Here is a 19,773-nt window from a genome sequence, read left to right as displayed (position 1 = left end):
AATGTTTTATAAAGCAGCAAAATTGTATCAGCTATCTCTATATAGTATGTAGCATTGTGTGTTGTCCAGAAGCAGTATTTATTTATTTAGCAGTATTTATGTTACATATTATTGTTGTGTTATATCAGCAGCATTTCCCCTTTGTAACCATTCTGATTAGGAGGGGAGTTTCCCACTTGAGCTGCTTCCTTCCCCACTCCTACAGAAAATGTCTGCAACTGATTTCATATTTAAAGGGAACAGAGAGAGAATGGGTGACTAATGCTCGACTTGTATTGAATTAACTACAATGCACAGCATTAGGAAATAAAATACAATAATAAAAAAAAATATATATATTATATATATATATATATATATATATATATATATATATATATATAATAATATAATATAACTGTTCACTTTAAGAAGGCATTGTGTGGAGTCAGTTCAGCTGCAGAGCAGGGACAATAGACAGATCCCTCCATCCATCCATTACTACTAACAGAGTGCCCAGAAAGTGGGATTCCCACAAACATCTTCCTGCTTAGCCCCCTAATAATTCCCCTTGAGGTCTCTACCGGTTAGGAAAAATATTTTTGAAAATTTACCTGTTTTTTGCAAGTACAGAAGCAGCAGAAAACGAGGGAGAATCATCTTTCCTCTTCAAGATAGCAATCCGTTCAAAATTACTTTCACTTTCACATATGGGAGTATAATGGTCCTCTCATTCACAATAACAACTTGGGGGGAAACTAGTGTTTTGTGTGCTGCAACACACTGACCCTGAATTGTGTTCTAGAGCCCCACGTTAGAAATTTTGTTTTTTGTTTTGTTTTTTACATACCACCATCTTTAATATCCTCATTGCAAGACATTTTCTCAACTACTATGTACTGTGTGTGAACAGTTAAAGCGGAGGTCCACCCTAAAATGGACCTCCGCTCATCGGAATCCCCCCCCCCCCCTCCGGCGCCACAATCGGCACCTTTCAGGGGGGAGGGGGGTGCAGTTACCTGGATAATTGGATAATCCAGGTAACTGCACCCACTTCCGGGCTAGCTCTCTGCGGAAAGGGGCGTACGTTACGCCCCTTTCCGCAAGCGCCCGCCCCCTTCAGCAAGTGCCCCGCTGCCTGCTGGGAAACACACAGCTCCCAGAGGCAGCGGGGACCATCCGGATTGCGCCGCGCGGCTCGCGCATGCGCAGTAGGGAACCGGGAAATGAAGCCGAAAGGCTCCATTTCCTGATTCCCATACCCAAGATGGCGGCGGCAGGACCCGACAGACGAGCGAGCGATCGGCTTCGGGTGCCGACATCGCGGGCGCGCTGGACAGGTAAGTGTCACTATTTAAAAGTCAGCAGCTGCAGTATTTGTAGCTGCTGGCTTTTAAAAAAAAAAAAAAAAACGCGGAGTCCCGGTGGACTCCCGCTTTAAGCAAAGATTTGCCTGTTGGAGAAGTTTGGTGGCATATGTGGTCTTGCCTTTAGAATTGTATAGTTGCTCAGTCAGTGGACATTTTGAGATTATATTGTCGCTTGACCACCCTCACCCAGTCTGGTAAAGATTCACTTGTAATGCCATTAATCACATCAGAGGAACCCTTAAAATAATGTTTACATGTTAGGGGAACACAAGTCATCTAGTAATTGGAAAAAAAATGCTTCCCCTTTCACTGGGGGTCATTGAAAAGAATGCTCCTTACAGCGATGGACATTGGGAAGAATATTCCTTACATTGGTGGTCAGTCAGAAGAATGTTCCTTATATTGGTGGTCATTTGGAAGAATGCCCCTTACATTGGTGGTCAGTGGGAAGAATGCCCCTTACATTGGGGATCAGTGGGAAGAATGATCCTTACATTGGTGGTCAGTGGTAAGAATGATCCTTACAATGGTGGTCAGTCGGAAGAGTGTTCCTTACATTGGTGATCAGTAGGAAGAATGATCCTTACATTGGTGGTCAGTGGGAAGAATGATCTTTACATTGGTGATCAGTGGGAAGAATGATCCTTACATTGGTGGTCAGTGGTAAGAATGATCCTTACATTGGTGGTCAGTGGTAAGAATGATCCTTACATTGGTGGTCAGTGGGAAGAATGATCCTTACATTGGTGGTCAGTGGTAAGAATGATCCTTACATTGGTTGTCAGTGGGAAGAATGATCCTTACATTGGTGGTCAGTGGGAAGAATGCCCCTTACATTGTGGGTCAATGGGAAGAATGATCCTTACATTGGTGGTCAGTGCGAAGAATGACCCTTACATTGTTGGTCAGTGGGAAAAATGCCCCTTACATCAGCAGTCAGTGGGAAGAATGTCCCTTACATTGGTGGTCAGTCGGAAGAGTGTTCCTTACATTGGTGATCAGTAGGAAGAATGATCCTTACATTGGTGGTCAGTGGGAAGAATGATCTTTACATTGGTGGTCAGTGGTAAGAATGATCCTTACATTGGGGATCAGTGGGAAGAATGATCCTTACATTGGTGGTCAGTGGTAAGAATGATCCTTACAATGGTGGTCAGTCGGAAGAGTGTTCCTTACATTGGTGATCAGTAGGAAGAATGATCTTTACATTGGTGATCAGTGGTAAGAATGATCCTTACATTGGTGGTCAGTGGTAAGAATGATCCTTACATTGGTGGTCAGTGGGAAGAATGATCCTTACATTGGTGGTCAGTGGGAAGAATGATCCTTACATTGGTGGTCAGTGGTAAGAATGATCCTTACATTGGTTGTCAGTGGGAAGAATGATCCTTACATTGGTGGTCAGTGGGAAGAATGCCCCTTACATTGGGGGTCAATGGGAAGAATGATCCTTACATTGGTGGTCAGTGCGAAGAATGACCCTTACATTGTTGGTCAGTGGGAAAAATGCCCCTTACATCAGCAGTCAGTGGGAAGAATGTCCCTTACATTGGTGGTCAGTCGGAAGAGTGTTCCTTACATTGGTGATCAGTAGGAAGAATGATCCTTACATTGGTGGTCAGTGGGAAGAATGCCCCTTACATTGGGGGTCAATGGGAAGAATGATCCTTACATTGGTGGTCAGTGGGAAGAATGACCCTTACATTGGGGTTCAGTGGGAAGAATGACCCTTACAATGTTGGTCAGTCAATAGGAAGAATGTTCCATACATTGGTGATCAGTGGGAAGAATGTCCCTTACATTGGTGGTCAGTGGGAAAAATGCCCCTTACATCAGCAGTCAGTGGGAAGAATGTCCCTTACATTGGGGGTCAATGGGAAGAATGATCCTTACATTGGTGGTCAGTGGGAAGGAGGAGGAGGACACACCCAAAGAGCTCTCTGTGAGAACCACCCATTTTTCAAGCCTGGGCCTTGCCTGCTAGCTTGGCCCAGGAATAATGCCTGATCCTGGGGGAGGCCCTGAGATGGATCCCCCTGATGACACGGGGCCCAGTGAGGAGGAGGTGGAGGATCTGTCTGTGGGTCCGGGCCCTGGTATGGATGCCAGCGTTTTCAGCCTTAAGGTTGTTAATCGCTTTAGGGCGATTGGGAGAGCGGAGGAGAAACTTAAAGTTTTGAGAGTGGAGCTTAAAAACTTCAAAGCCAAATACTTCCAGGCCTGGAGTAAGAATCGCACCGCCATGAAGCCTGAGCTACAGGAATTAGAGGAAAAAGTAAAGCAGCAAACTTTATTGTTGGGAAAACTAAAAGAAAAAAGTGGAGCATTTAAAGAAAAGTTTGAAAACGAGAGGAGGTTTGTCAGCCAGTCCTCAGCATGTTCCGTGGATCAGCCTCAGCATATGGATGACCCGGGTCCATCTGCCTCTGCTCCTCTCCCCCCATGTAAGGCCTTGGAGTCGCCGGCGGCAACCAGCCAGGGGGTTGAGAGTGAGAATGGCACCCTGACCTTCATCCAGCGGATGGAATCCCCCCTGAGAGGAGACAAGCTTGTAATGTCTGATAATCCATCAGAGGTCCCGGAGGATGTTCAGAAAAATCGGCCAGGGAATGGGGATGGACCTGCACCAAATCCCCTGAACATGGATGTTGCTGCACCTGCATGTGCTGAGACCTGTAGTTCCACTACCACATTTGCTGCATGTGTTTCACACACTGTGTCTGACACCTGCAATGTGATTGCCTCACCTGAGCCTCTCTGTGTTCCAGCAGAGCTGATTGATGCTGGTGGGGGAGGGGATCAGAATACTGCACCATGTGCAGTGGAAGCCATGGATGTGTCAGTCCAGCCTGCACTGTCCTCTGCAGAAAGTCCTGTCCTGATGGAAGAGAACAGGCCAGCTGAAGATTCCACCAGCACAGCAGTGGGAACTGACACTGCTGGGAAGACTGCAGGACATGTGAATATACCAGCAAGTATTAACAATGACAGTCATGATAAAACAATGAATGTGGTGGTGGTGGTGATGGTGGAGGGGTTAATACTGCTGGGAAAAACAAAAATGACATTTCTCTCTCTGCTCAGAGGAAAGACTCATCGATTGTACAGACCAAATCTGTACAATCGATATCTGCTAGAGATGTCTCAGACAGTTCAAAACACACAAATATCTCTTCTGCTGGGAGGAATATGGGGAGTTATGCGTCTGTTGTGGGGAGTCGCACCAAGGAGGGTGGGGGGAATGCTGTAAATATTGGTGGTCACAATATAGGGGGGTTTGGTGGTGGGATTGGTAGTGGGTATAGGAGGAGGAATGTGGTTCAGTTCAAGTGGGAGGGGGAGGGGACCCCACCAGTGAGGGGGAGGGTGGCTGAGTTGATTTTGGAAATGGGGTTTAAAGCTGTGGATATTTTTGCTTTGATTTGCCCAGTGGGAAGTTATGAATTTGATTTGTCCTTTGTAAAACCTGAGGGGTTGGATTTATTTTGGGAGCGACATAGGAGGTGCCAGGGCCTTTCGCAGTGGAGTGGTTTGGTGCCAAGGGTTATTTCCAGGCAGCCCCTGATAAAATCGGTGACCATCCTGGTGCGCAACGAATCCATACCAGAGGCTGATTTGATAGTATGGCTACGCCGATATGGTGAGGTCCTCACTCCACTGCGGAAGGTCCTGGATGAACGTGGGATATGGACAGGGGCCTGGACGGTGTCACTAAAACTGGGGGTGCTGGGCAATGTAGTCCAACATCTGCCCTGCTCAGCTTTCCTGGGAAGAGATCGGCTGACTATTTTCTACCAGGGACAGCCCAAAGTCTGCAATAAATGTGGTGAAAAGGGCCATTTTGCCTCTACCTGCACCCGTAAAAAGTGTTCGCTATGCCAGGGTCTGGACCATTTGGCAAAAGATTGTACCCAAATTCGGTGCAATCTGTGCCAAAATCTTGGCCATCCTTACAGTAAGTGTCCAGAGGCTTTACATAACCTGCCAGGATTGGAGGCTGAGCTGCAGAGGCTGGATAAGGAGGATGAGGCCGCTGTAACTGTTGTTGTCCCTCCTGTGTCAGTTCCATCTGTTTCAGGTTCTGTTTCCCCTGGTAATGTGGTCCCTGAGTCTGTCCCTCCTGTGTCTGTTCCATCTGTTTCAGGTTCTGTTTCCCTGCAGCGGAGTTGCGGTCCTTTTTAAAACCGATATGGTAATGTGCCGGCGGGTAATTGAGGTAGAGATTGGGAGATGCATGGTCTTGGACGTCTCTGTTAGGGGGCAGGATCTGCGTTTGATTAATATCTATGGACCGCAGTCAAGATGGGGCAGGAAATGCCTCCTCACAGAGATCAAGCCCTTCCTTTTTACGTCCCAGCAGGTTGTCTTTGGAGGTGATTTTAACACCATAATTAGGCCTGAAGACAGGAGAGGCTCCATAGACAGGCTGGCGTACGATAGCGTTTTTCTTAGAGATATGGTGAGACAAGCAGGCCTGGTAGATGTGCATATTAAGCACTGCCCTGGCAGCACGGGATTCACATTTCAGAGAGGGAATAGTCAGAGTAGGATAGATAGGTTTTTTTTTAAAGGAGAACTCTGCTTTCTCGGCTCCTGAGTTGAGGGCGGTGGAGTTCTCTGACCACTGTATGCTGTCTGTGACTCTGAATGCCTCGGACACTCCACCCAGGGGAAGGGGTACCTGGAAACTGAATTCGGCTCTCCTGGAAGACGTAGAGGTAAGACAATCCTTTGAGGATTTTTTCCAGGCACAGGTTTCTATTCTGGACTTTTGCAGCACTAATTCAGAGTGGTGGGAACTTGTGAAACAAAAAGCGATTGGACTTTTCAAGGCCATAAGTAAGAAGAAGCAGCTTGGTATGTACATTGCCTACCAGCATTTGCGGAGGAAGCTTGATTGTCTTGTCTTGTATAGAGGAGATCCAGGGGAGATCTCTGAGGTGAAGTTTCTTCTTAGAAAGTGTCAATACGACCGGCATGCCTCCTTGGTTCTGGAGAGGGATTATGGAAAATATCACTCGCCTGATCCTTACCAGAACTGTAAGCAAGGCATAGCAGTTAAGACGGTCATAGGCCTGAGGGATAGTACGGGTTCCCTGGTGAAGTCCAGATCAGGGACCCTGGAGATCTTCAGATCATATTATGCAGACCTTCTGGGAAGAAAGGACCTTTGTCGGGACAAGATGGAAAGCTTTCTGGATTCTACTCCACGATTGGGAAATGGTACATTGCCTTTGATGGATTTGACAGAACCAATTTCAGTGGATGAGGTAGTCCATGCTATAGAGAAGCTGGCTACCAAAAAATCGCCTGGGCCAGATGGGTTGACAGCTGAATTCTACAAGTGTTTTAAGTCCATTCTGGCTCCCTTTTTAGCGGAGGTTTATAACAGCTGTCTAGAAGAGGGTTCGCTCCCTCCCTCCATGAGGCAATCCGCTGTGATTCTTCTGTCAAAAGGTAAAGACCCCTCAATGATTGAGAACTGGCGCCCCATCAGTCTTCTCAATGTTGATAGAAAGATCTTGGCGAAGATTCTTTTTTGGCGCTTGTCGTCAGTGGCAGGCGATTTGTTGTCCAGTCATCAGCACTGCTCGGTCCAAGGTAGAAGTACCTTTTCAGCGGTTTTAGCTGTCCGGGAGGCTTTGGAGCGATGCAGGGCTGCTGGATGGAGAAAGTACTTGCTGGCATTGGATCAGGCGAAGGCTTTTGATAGAGTCAATCACGAGTACCTGTATTTGCTACTTGGTAGATACGGCCTGCAGGGGAGGTTTATAGATTGGCTGAAGACATTATATAAAGGGGCTGAGAGCTTCCCACTGGTTAATGGTTGGGTTGGACGGCCTTTTGAGGTTGGCTCTGGTGTGCGCCAGGGATGTCCTCTGAGCCCCCTGTTATATGTATTCACAATCGACCCCTTCATAAGAAGGCTAGAGAGTGGATCTTTGTGCGGGGTGCCTTTGGGCATTGCTGGTGTGCCACCTTTGAAGGTCGTGGCCTATGCCGATGATGTGTCTGTTATTGTCTCTGGAACGGAGGAGGCGCAGGAGGTGGTCTCTATGATAGAGCAGTACACGGAGGCTTCTGGTTCTAAAGTCAACCATGAAAAGAGTGAAGTTTTCTGGATGGGTGAGGAAGGTGAAAGCTTCGAACTTCCGGATGCCTTCCCAGAGCCCCAGCAGGAAATTAAAGTGTTGGGCATCAAATTTGGTCCTGGTGACTATGGTCATCGAAATTGGGAAAGCAGGTTGGTGTGTGCCAATGCCAAAGTAGCAAGTTGGAAGAAATGGAAGCTTTCATTGAGGGAGAGGGTTGACTTGATCAAAACGTACCTGGTCCCAATTTTTTTATATGTCAGCTTCGTCTGTATCTTGCCAGTATCTCTCTATGCAAGGGTGTACAGCTGCTTTTTCCAACTGTTATGGGGAAGTAGGCTGAACCTGATCAAACGCAATGTAACTTACCTGTCTAGGCGGGAGGGTGGCCTAGGAATGGTCAACCCAATAGTTTTCTTTTCTCTGCTGTTTTTAAAGTACAATCTTGGTAACATGCTAGCAGAGAACCCGCCGGGATGGGTGGGTATTTTTCAATCTTGTTTTAGGCCTTTTCTGCGATGCTGGGAAGATGGCGGGCCAGTGAAAAGTCTGAGAGTCCGACATGGCAAGCTCCCGGCTTATGTTGCCCCATGTCTGAAAATACTTCGGCAGTGGCAGGTGACAGTGGAGGATATCAAGTCCCTCCCCAGGAAGCTTCTGGAGAAGAGGATTTTGGGCTCTGCTTTCAGTGTGTCACTGGCCTTAAGGGATTGCCCAGGCTCTGTAATGAGGGAGGGGTTGCGTTTAATCAATTTAGAAAGAATCCCCTTGAAGTTTAGGGATCAAGCCTGGCTCGCCTTCCATGGAAGGCTCTATGTGAGAGGGAACTTGAAGCATCGCCCTGGGGATGATCGGGATTGTCCTAGAGCGGAGTGTGTTGGTAAAGTGGAGTCTATGGACCACTTTTTGCTCCAGTGTCCCTTTAACATAGAGGTGTATAAAAGGGTGGGGAGGGCTCTAGGCATCCCCTTTTTCTATCGCATGAGTTATGCGGAGTGGGTGTATGGGGCATTCCCGACTCACTGGGATTTTGATTTGGATACACTGTTTTTAGTTAGTATAGTTGTCCGTTACTTCACATGGAATGCACGGTGCCAGATTACCCTGCGGAAGAAAGTCCTCTCTGTTGAGGTGGTGGTGCACGATATTCTGGGTGAGGTTGGAAAAATCCGGGGTCTTGAGAAGGGCAGGGAGCCTCGGGCAGTCTGGATAAGGGCGTGGAGGAATATCAGACCTGCCTTTGGTGAACTGCCCATCTCTGGGTGAGGAGCTCTTTTCTTTTTCTGTTTCTTTCACTCCCTTAGCTTTTGTTGGTTAGTATCTTCTTTTTGAAGAAGGGCTGCATGCATAATGGGTGCAGGTTTGTTTCTTAACCTCACAAGTTTGATGTCTGGTGTAATGGTGTGAGTTGTAATAGGATTTATGTTATTGCTGGAAAGTATTTTTTTGTTTTGAGAGCAGTTTTGCTATATTTATTTTAATTTATGTAAATATGTATATATTTATGTATATTTATATATTGTGTTTTTATGCTTATTGATTGCAAGACTTTTAATAAAGAAAAATTGGGAAGAATGACCCTTACATTGTTGGTCAGTGGGAAAAATGCCCCTTACATCAGCAGTCAGTGGGAAGAATGTCCCTTACATTGGTGGTCAGTCGGAAGAGTGTTCCTTACATTGGTGATCAGTAGGAAGAATGATCCTTACATTGGTGGTCAGTCGGAAGAGTGTTCCTTACATTGGTGATCAGTCGGAAGAGTGTTCCTTACATTGGTGATCAGTAGGAAGAATGATCCTTACATTGGTGGTCAGTGGGAAGAATGATCCTTACATTGGTGGTCAGTGGGAAGAATGATCCTTACATTGGTGGTCAGTGGGAAGAATGATCCTTACATTGGTGGTCAGTGGGAAGAATGATCCTTACATTGGTGGTCAGTGGGAAGAATGATCCTTACATTGGTGGTCAGTGGGAAGAATGCCCCTTACATTGGGGGTCAATGGGAAGAATGATCCTTACATTGGTGGTCAGTGGGAAGAATGACCCTTACATTGGGGTTCAGTGGGAAGAATGACCCTTACAATGTTGGTCAGTCAATAGGAAGAATGTTCCATACATTGGTGATCAGTGGGAAGAATGTCCCTTACATTGGTGGTCAGTGGGAAAAATGCCCCTTACATCAGCAGTCAGTGGGAAGAATGTCCCTTACATTGGGGGTCAATGGGAAGAATGATCCTTACATTGGTGGTCAGTGGGAAGAATGACCGTTACATTGTTGGTCAGTGGGAAAAATGCCCCTTACATCAGCAGTCAGTGGGAAGAATGTCCCTTACATTGGTGGTCAGTCGGAAGAGTGTTCCTTACATTGGTGATCAGTAGGAAGAATGATCCTTACATTGGTGGTCAGTGGGAAGAATGATCCTTACATTGGTGGTCAGTGGGAAGAATGATCCTTACATTGGTGGTCAGTGGGAAGAATGATCCTTACATTGGGGGTCAATGGGAAGAATGATCCTTACATTGGGGGTCAATGGGAAGAATGATCCTTACATTGGTGGTCAGTGGGAAGAATGACCCTTACATTGGGGTTCAGTGGGAAGAATGACCCTTACAATGTTGGTCAGTCAATAGGAAGAATGTTCCATACATTGGTGATCAGTGGGAAGAATGTCCCTTACATTGGTGGTCAGTGGGAAAAATGCCCCTTACATCAGCAGTCAGTGGGAAGAATGTCCCTTACATTGGTGATCAGTGGGAAGAATGTCCCTTACATTGGTGGTCAGTGGGAAGAATGTCCCTTACATTGGTGATCATTGGGAAGAATGCCCCTTACATTGGTGGTCATTGGGAAGAATGCCCCTTACATTGGTGATCAGTGGGAAGAATGTTCCTCACATTGGTGGTCAGTGGGAAGAATGTGCCTTACATTGGTGGTCAGTGGGAAGAATACCCCTTACATTGTAGATCAGTGGGAAGAATGCCTCCTGCTTTGTTGGTTAGTGGGAAGAATGCTCCTCACATTGGTGGTCATTGGGAAGAATTTCCCTTACATTGGTGGTCATTTGGAAGAATGCCCCTTACATTATCTGTCATTGGGACGAGTGGCACCCTTTTTATGGTGGTCAGAATGCCACCCTTTCAGGTAGCTAAAAAGATTACTGCTATCATGCCACTGGCGTTGCCCTGGAACTATGCAGACACCATCAGATGGGAATTCAGCTCAAGAAACCTCTAGCAACCTCTGGAGGAACACTGGTTAAAAATAGCTGATCTGGACTATACATTGATCAATATAGGTCTTCTGTAGCACTATTGGATGTGTGTTCTGTACTTAAATGGGTTGTAAAGGTTCATTTTTTATTTTCTAAATAGGTTCCTTTAAGCTAGTGCATTGTTGGTTCACTTACCTTTTCCTTCGATTTCCCTTCTAAATGTTTTTTTTCTTTGTTTTCTTTGTCTGAATTTCTCACTTCCTGTTCCTCCTCAGTAAGCTGTTCAGTAAGCTGTTCTGGCTGACTAAACACCACTCAGATGATGGTGTGAAGTTTACTGAGGAGGAACAGGAAGTGAGAAATTCAGACAAAGAAGAAAAACATTTAGAAGGGAAATCGAAGGAAAAGGTAAGTGAACCAAAAATGCACTAGCTTAAAGGAACCTATTCAGAAAATAAAAAACGAAGCTTTACAACCCCTTTAAAGGGCTGTTCCAGCGGAAAAAATACATTTCTTGATCATACATCACGGGACACAGGAGCTTCATTACATAGTGGATTATATAGGCACCTCTGGTGATTGGACACTGGTTAACCACCAATTAAGGAGAATTCCCCCCCTATATAACTCCTCCCATATGGGAGGCACCTCAGTTTTTTCGCCAGTGTCTATGGTGGTTGGTCACGTAAAACATGTGCTATGAAGAAAGCTCTGTGCAGGTCCCTGCGGGGGCCTAAGGGCTACAACAAACCGGATCCATATCTCGGGCCGATATTTTGACCCCCAATTTGATATGGTACCAGGGCCTCGTCATCCGAAGAAACAAGGTTTTGCCTGTAAGTCCTCTCCTATTGGAAGACTGGGCTCTGGGAAAACCAGACTTGGTGTACTATTTACATAGTGGCACGAACGTTTCTGGCAGAGTCTTTTACAAGGTCCAGGTAGGAGGTTCTTCTGAGAAGGAACACCAAAAAACCTGAAGGTTGGCACAACTCTGCCTGCCGTGATGGGTGAAAGCTGGAATCTGTCTGTTTTCAGCAATTCCTGCGGCGAGGACAGGTAAGGGAAGTTAATCCTATATAAATTATATTATGGATTTCTTCATTGAGTAGTTGTATGTCTTACCTGGTTTCCACCACTAGAGGGAGGAAGAGCAGCCTGATGCATACTTACATGCCTTTCAGATACACACGCTCAGTGAAGCCTGGTTCTCCCAGATGACTCACGTCTCCACTGCAATCTCTGCCACAATGAAGGTAATACAGGGGTCCCACGTAGTCTGGGGGTCCCACGCAGCTCTGATGGCGATTCCCTTCCCCCCTGGATACCGGCGGTCCTCGTGCATGTGCGCTGAGCGCGCTTCCATGCTAATGGAGGAGGGGGGAGTGTGGTTGCGAGCCGTGCACGTCGGTGTGCATGGTGTTGTACTGCGCAGGCGCCAGGCGGCAGTTTTAAAAAGCCCAGAGCGTCAGGGGGCTGTAAGTGGAGACACAGGAGCTGTGGGCAGTGAGCATCCCAAGGGATTGGATCCAGGCAAACCTAAGACACCTACTCAGCATCAGGTTGTGCAGTTTAAGCATATATTTTTATTGTGAGACTTTAAGCACAACAGTGATTGCACTTGTACTAGTACCTCTGCTTTGCAGCTTAAGACTATGTCTCCTCGTAAGAGGGTCTCAGGGGGAGGTAACAAGGGCACTGGTAAGTCACTGCCTAGGTCTAGGGGTTCTAAAAATGCCTATAGGTTCCCATCCCCCCTGCAAGACTGGAGCCAGCCTCACAGGATGAGTCAGTGCCCCTGTCAGGTTTTGCAGCCTCTCCTAATATTTCAGCCCCGGTATACGTCACTGAGGACTCCCTTAGGGCTACATTGGAGGGTTTTGAAGGGAGAATCATGAATTTTAAATTCCCCTGAAAGATAGCAGGAAAAGGGGTAGATCCCCTCCCTCTGCTGAGATTCCTCTTTCAGATGACACTTGAGAATGACTGACAATGAGGAGAGATCCCTATCTTGGGACAGGGATCTTGAGCAGTCGGATGAATCAGAGGAAGAGAAGAGAGTCCCCTCCTCACAGGCGCTCAGAAAACAGGTGTGGTATTATACTGAATTGGTGCGTACCACATTCAGAATGCCTGCTGCTGAGGTCGCTACGTCCTCTGTTTCTTCCCTGAGAGTCAGGAATAGTGATGGACGAACTTCCGACGGGACGTTTCGCGAACGCGAAATGCGAACGGACCCAAACGTTCGCGAAACCGAACGTTCGCCGCGGGCCCCATTGACTTCAATGGGAGGCGAACTTTGCAAACCTTCATGTCGAATTTGCGGCCACGTGGTAATTATTAGGGGGTAAAACGTAGTCCCACCATCTGGACAATGACATAATACATGTATGAGGTGAATTTGGGATCGATAACTACAAGCATTTTTATTTTATTTGGGAAATTGTTCTAACAATTCAGGACTATGGAGCTAATGAAGGCAATGGAGGAGAGGGAAGGTCAGGGACCAGGGTAGGCAAAGAAGAGGGTGCAGGAGATGATCACCAGCAGCGTGACATACCGGAATGACACATGCACCGTGATAGAGGCATCTGACAGCAGCACCGTAATACAGAGCACTGACAGCAGCACCGTGACATACAGCGCTGACAGCAGCACCGTGACATACAGCGCTGACAGCAGCACCGTGACATACAGCGCTGACAGCAGCACCGTGACATACAGCGCTGACAGCAGCACCGTGACATACAGCGCTGACAGCAGCACCGTGACATACAGCGCTGACAGCAGCACCGTGACATACAGCGCTGACAGCAGCACCGTGACATACAGCGCTGACAGCAGCACCGTGACATACAGCGCTGACAGCAGCACCGTGACATACAGCGCTGACAGCAGCACCGTGACATACAGCGCTGACAGCAGCACCGTGACATACAGCGCTGACAGCAGCACCGTGACATACAGCACTGACAGCAGCACCGTAAGCAGCCCCAGGAGGAAGTCAGCACAGCACAGGGATGGTGTGATCCCCTCATAATAAGAACCCCCAGGAGGAAGTCAGCACAGCACAGGGATAGTGTGATCCCTTCATAATAAGAACCCCCAGGAGGAAGTCAGCACAGCACAGGGATATCATAAGCAGCCCCAGTAGAAATATGACACCGCTCAACCTCTTCAAAGAGGAGGGTAGGGGCATATAGTACGGTGTGCTTTTTTGGGTCAAGGAAGTGAGCCAAATGAATTAAGAAGGTCTGTGTGCTTGATTAAAAAAATAGTTTATAGACATATACATGGTCTACTGGTCACATGTGTTGAATTCCTCCGAGATCCATGCCTCATTCATTTTTAGAAATGTGAGGTAGTTAACACTGTGGTGAGCTAGGCGAGTACGCTTATCGGTCACAATCCCCCCTGCTGCGCTGAACGTCCTTTCGGACAGGACACTGGATGAGGGGCAAGCCAACAGTTCGATTGCAAATTGGGCAAGCTCTGGCCAGAGGTCAAGCCTGCCCACCCAGTAGTCTAGGGGTTCATCACTCCTCAGAGCGTCCACATCGGCCGTTAACCCAATGTAGTCGGACACCTGACGGTCTAGGCGTTCCCTGATGCTGGATCCGGATGACACCTGTCGATGGGTCGGCTGAAAGAATGACCTCATATCCGAAGTCACCAACACATCTTCAAACCGGCCTCTTCTTGCAGGCGCTGTTGGATTGGTACCCGCAAATCCTTCTCTGGGAGTGGGAATTGCTCCTCTGCCAGCGCACGCAAAAGCAGAATGCAGCATTTCTCGAAGCAAGGCCTGGAAGTGCTGCATTCTGACAGCCCTCTGCGACGGCGGTAACATTTCCGCCATTTTGTGTTTGTACCGGGGGTCTAAGTACGTTGCCACCCAGTACTGGTCCTTGACCCTCATGCTTTTTATACGGGGGTCCCTATTAAAACACTGGAGCATGAAGGCCCCCATTTGCACTAAAGTGGAAGCGGTGTGGTGGCCTGGCTCCTGCTCATCATCCAGGATAATGTCGTCCTCTTCATTCTCCTCTCCCCATCCTCGCACAACAGGGATCCCAGAAAGGTTTAAAGCATGCTCTTCTTGCTCCTGCTCATCCGCCCCGGCACCATCCTCCTCTGACTCCTCATCAGACTCCTGTTGTTGACTTGTCTCAGATAGAGTAGCCCCCCCTGGGAATTCATCCAGCATTGCGACTTCCTCATCTTCCCGCTCCTGCTCCTCCACAGCCTGATCAATGACACGACGCAATGCACGCTCCAGAAAGAAGGCATAAGGTACCATGTCACTGATGGCGCCATGGCTGCGACTGACCAGTTTGGTGATCTCCTCAAATGGCCGCAGAAGTCTGCATGTGTCGCGCATGAGCAGCCACTGGCGCGGTGAAAAAAAACCCAGCTCCCCAGAACCGTTTCTTTCGCAGAGTTCATACAGGTAGACGTTAACTGCACGTTTCTGCTGGAGCAGCCTATCAAGCATATAGAAGGTTGAGTTCCATCGCGTCGGGCAATCGCAAATAAGACGTCTGACCGGCAGATGGTGTCGCCGCTGAATGTCAGCAAGGCGAGCCATGGCCGTGTAAGATCTTCTGAAATGGGCCGAGATTTTCCTTGCCTGCCGCAAGATGTCCTGGACCCCAGGGTATTTGACAAGGAATCGCTGCACGACCAAGTTTAAGACGTGTGCCATGCACGGCACGTGCGTGATTTTGCCCTGTTTCAATGCGCTAAGCAGATTGGCACCGTTGTCACACACCACTTTACCAACTGTCAAATTGAGCGGTGTTAGCCACTCATCTGCCTGTGAACGCAAAGCTGAAAGGAGTGCCGGGCCAGTGTGGCTCTTTGCTTCCAGGCACAACAGACGCAGCACGGCATGGCAACGTCTCACCTGGCATGTGGAATAGGTTCTGGGGAGCTTGGGCGGTGCAGTGGAAGAGACGCTAGCAGCGGAAAAGGAGGAGGCAGCTGAGGAGGAGAGGGAGGAGGATGGAGTAGGAGGAGGAGAAGAAGAGTCAGGCCTGCATGCAATCCGTGGCGGTAAAACCAAATCTACACGGGTGCCACGGGTTACATGCTTGACGGCCGTCAGAAGGTTCACCCAGTGGGCAGTAAAACTGATATACCTTCCCTGCCCGTGTTTGCTAGACCACGTGTCTGTGGTCAGATGTATCTTGGCACCGACACTGTGTGCCAGAGATACATTCACTTGCCGCTGAACATGGCCATATAGCTCTGGGATGCCCTTCTCTGAGAAATACTTCCTTCCTGGGACCTTCCATTGTGGTGTTCCAATGGCCACAAATTTGCGAAAGGCCTCCGAGTCCACCAGTTTATATGGCAGTAGTTGGCGGGCTATGAGTTCTGACAAGCCAGCCGCCAACCGTTGGGCAAGAGGGTTATCCGGCATCATCATTTTTTTACGCTCAAACATTAGGCCCACGGAAGCCTGCCTTTTTGCAGAAAAATGTGAGCTTGGCGTGATGGAAGGTGGAGTGGAGGACAATTGTGAGGAGAGAGGAGAAGGAGAAGTAGAAGACGAGGCTGGACGGTGAGAGCCTGCAGTGTGGCTTTGTGTGTTCCGTTGCTCCCACTGGGCTCGGTGATGGCTGCTCATGTGCCTTCTTAAGGCGGTCGTCCCTAGGTGAGTATTGGGCTTACCGCGACTAACGCGTTGACTGCAAAGATTGCAGATGGCAACGCTATTGTCAGCAGCGGACACGTTAAAAAAAGCCCACACTGCGGAGCCATGTGCCGGTGTCCTGGGAGCGCCAGATGTGACCGTACATGGTCGATGACTCGCTCCTGATACATTTGCAGTCTGCTTTGTCCCTGCTGTGCAATGTAAGTCATTGCTGCTTCTCCTCCCTATCTGCTGGTCCATATCTCCCTCTGAACTCCCCTCCTCTTCCTCTCTTGTGGGCACCCACGTGACATCACTAGACACGTCATCATCAACGTCACCTTCCCCACCGCTATAAGTAGAGATCTCGGAGTAGGCAGCAACACCGGGGACCAACCTCCTCCTTGGGCTGATCTGGGTACTGGCGTCAGACTGCTGAGTAGCGCTTGTTGCTACCTCCTCTTCCTGATCCAATACCAAGAGTGGCTGCGCATCAGAAATGTCCTCTTGATATGGATCGGAAAATAATTCCAGTGACTCAAGCGGAAGGTATGTGGTGGTGGTGGTGGTGGTCGTGTTGTTGGTGGTAGTGTCTTTGGGGGTGCACATAGCAGAGAGTGAAGAAGAGGGTGCAGATCGAGAGGATGAGGAGGGTGCAGAAGAGTAAGGCTGAGCGAGCCACTCAACCAAGTCTGGTGCATCCTTTAAAGTAATTGAACGCACCTTCTGCAACTTCCCACTTTGGCTCAAGCCTGTTGCTCCTGCCCTACCCCTACCACCCCTGCGGAAGGGCCTGCCTCTTCCTCTGCATGTCATTTTTTAAATGACCCTGTGACAAAACTCTTAGTCCCTATACCGCTGAAGGACTGCTGCAGTATAGGTGAGCGGTCAGCAGTGGTGCACGTCAACCCTATCTATTGTGGACCTATAGCGGTCCTTACAGAACAGCAGACTGTACCGCACTCAAGCCTATGTACCGTAGCACCCTATACCAAGTTACCAGTCCTTATAAGAACTTTTGTGGACCAAGCAGGTTGTGTATTAGTGTTTAGCAGACTGTACGTCAGTCCCTATACCGCTGAAGGACTGCTGCAGTATAGGGCAGCGGTCAGCAGTGGTGCACGTCAACCCTATCTATTGTGGACCGATAGCGGTCCTTACAGAACAGCAGACTGTACCGCACTCAAGCCTATGTACCGTAGCACCCTATACCAAGTTACCAGTCCTTATAAGAACTTTTGTGGAACAAGCAGGTTGTGTGTTAGTGATTAGCAGACTGTACGTCAGTCCCTATACCGCTGAAGGACTGCTGCAGTATAGGTGAGCGGTCAGCAGTGGTGCACGTCAACCCTATCTATTGTGGACCGATAGCGGTCCTTACAGAACAGCAGACTGTACCGCACTCAAGCCTATGTACCGTAGCACCCTATACCAAGTTACCAGTCCTTATAAGAACTTTTGTGGAACAAGCAGGTTGTGTGTTAGTGATTAGCAGACTGTACGTCAGTCCCTATACCGCTGAAGGACTGCTGCAGTATAGGTGAGCGGTCAGCAGTGGTGCACGTCAACCCTATCTATTGTGGACCGATAGCGGTCCTTACAGAACAGCAGACTGTACCGCACTCAAGCCTATGTACCGTAGCACCCTATACCAAGTTACCAGTCCTTATAAGAACTTTTGTGGACCAAGCAGGTTGTGTATTAGTGTTTAGCAGACTGTACGTCAGTCCCTATACCGCTGAAGGACTGCTGCAGTATAGGGCAGCGGTCAGCAGTGGTGCACGTCAACCCTATCTATTGTGGACCGATAGCGGTCCTTACAGAACAGCAGACTGTACCGCACTCAAGCCTATGTACCGTAGCACCCTATACCAAGTTACCAGTCCTTATAAGAACTTTTGTGGAACAAGCAGGTTGTGTGTTAGTGATTAGCAGACTGTACGTCAGTCCCTATACCGCTGAAGGACTGCTGCAGTATAGGTGAGCGGTCAGCAGTGGTGCACGTCAACCCTATCTATTGTGGACCGATAGCGGTCCTTACAGAACAGCAGACTGTACCGCACTCAAGCCTATGTACCGTAGCACCCTATACCAAGTTACCAGTCCTTATAAGAACTTTTGTGGACCAAGCAGGTTGTGTATTAGTGTTTAGCAGACTGTACGTCAGTCCCTATACCGCTGAAGGACTGCTGCAGTATAGGGCAGCGGTCAGCAGTGGTGCACGTCAACCCTATCTATTGTGGACCGATAGCGGTCCTTACAGAACAGCAGACTGTACCGCACTCAAGCCTATGTACCGTAGCACCCTATACCAAGTTACCAGTCCTTATAAGAACTTTTGTGGACCAAGCAGGTTGTGTATTAGTGTTTAGCAGACTGTACGTCAGTCCCTATACCGCTGAAGGACTGCTGCAGTATAGGGCAGCGGTCAGCAGTGGTGCACGTCAACCCTATCTATTGTGGACCGATAGCGGTCCTTACAGAACAGCAGACTGTACCGCACTCAAGCCTATGTACCGTAGCACCCTATACCAAGTTACCAGTCCTTATAAGAACTTTTGTGGAACAAGTGAGTTGTGAATGTTTAGCAGACTGCAGCAGAAGGGCAGCAGTCAAGTATAATATCCTTTCTATATTTGGAAGAAAGAATATTATACATGTACAAGCCTATTACTGTACCACTGATACCAGTCCTGAAAAGAACCTTTGTGGAACTAATAATAACAGCAAGTCTTTAAAATTACCCTCACTGCCTGACAACACTGCTTCCTTCCTGTCCCTATACAAATTGGCAAAAAAAGAGAACGATTAGTGGTTACTGGAACAGCTCTTTTGTGGACCTTGATAGTAACAGCTAATGATGATGATGATGATGATGATGATGAAAGACTAATCTGGCTGTCCCTGTAGCATACACCGTCCTTTCCCTTTCTCTAAACTAACAAAAGACACTCAGGCTGCTGCAAGAATCAGCAGCACAGCAAACCTATCAACACCTAACACCTATACCAGTCCTGAAAAGAACTTTTGTGTACCAAATAGCTAGTGGTTTATCTCTCCCTACTCCACACAGGAACCTGTCCCTATCTTAACAGAAGAAAGAATGTAAAATGGCCACCGGATCGGGTGTATTTATAGGTTAGGGGGAATGTACAAGTGTCCATGTGCTGTCATGTCTCAATTGGCTGTCCTGTATCACATGATAAACGTGTCACCAAAGGTTAAAGTTCTTGTATACATTAAACACGTAAGTCCGCCGCGGCGAACGACGGAAAAAGGCGTTCGAACGTGCGGACCGCGAATGTCGGAAATTCGCCGCGAAACGACCGCCGGGCGAACCGTTCGGCCATCACTAGTCAGGAAAGCCCCACAGACTGCCTTTTCCTTTCCAATTCATCCCTTAATGGATAAATTGTTGTATGAGGATTGGGGACATCCCGATAAACTGTTTTCTCCTCCTAAAAGATTTTCTATGCTTTATC

General features: G+C 48.1%; 1 protein-coding gene across 1 annotated transcript in view; it reads right to left on the bottom strand.

Moving 5' to 3' along the window:
• LOC143923728 (uncharacterized) overlaps positions 1-664 on the bottom strand; it is a 63,414-nt gene extending 62,750 nt beyond the window's left edge. Inside the window, exon 1 of the mRNA XM_077447541.1 lies at positions 594-664. Coding sequence (XP_077303667.1) covers positions 594-639 — 46 coding nt within the window. The 5' untranslated portion in view covers positions 640-664. The remainder of the gene's footprint in view (positions 1-593) is intronic.
• Between the last annotated feature and the right edge of the window lie 19,109 nt (positions 665-19,773).

This window comes from Lithobates pipiens, unplaced genomic scaffold, assembly GCF_037356315.1.
Source record: "Lithobates pipiens isolate NorthernLeopardFrog02 unplaced genomic scaffold, aLitPip1_a1.2 Scaffold_22, whole genome shotgun sequence".
NCBI lineage: Eukaryota > Metazoa > Chordata > Amphibia > Anura > Ranidae > Lithobates > Lithobates pipiens.
Note: the sequence above shows the minus strand (reverse complement) of the source record. Positions and strands in the feature narration are given on the sequence as shown.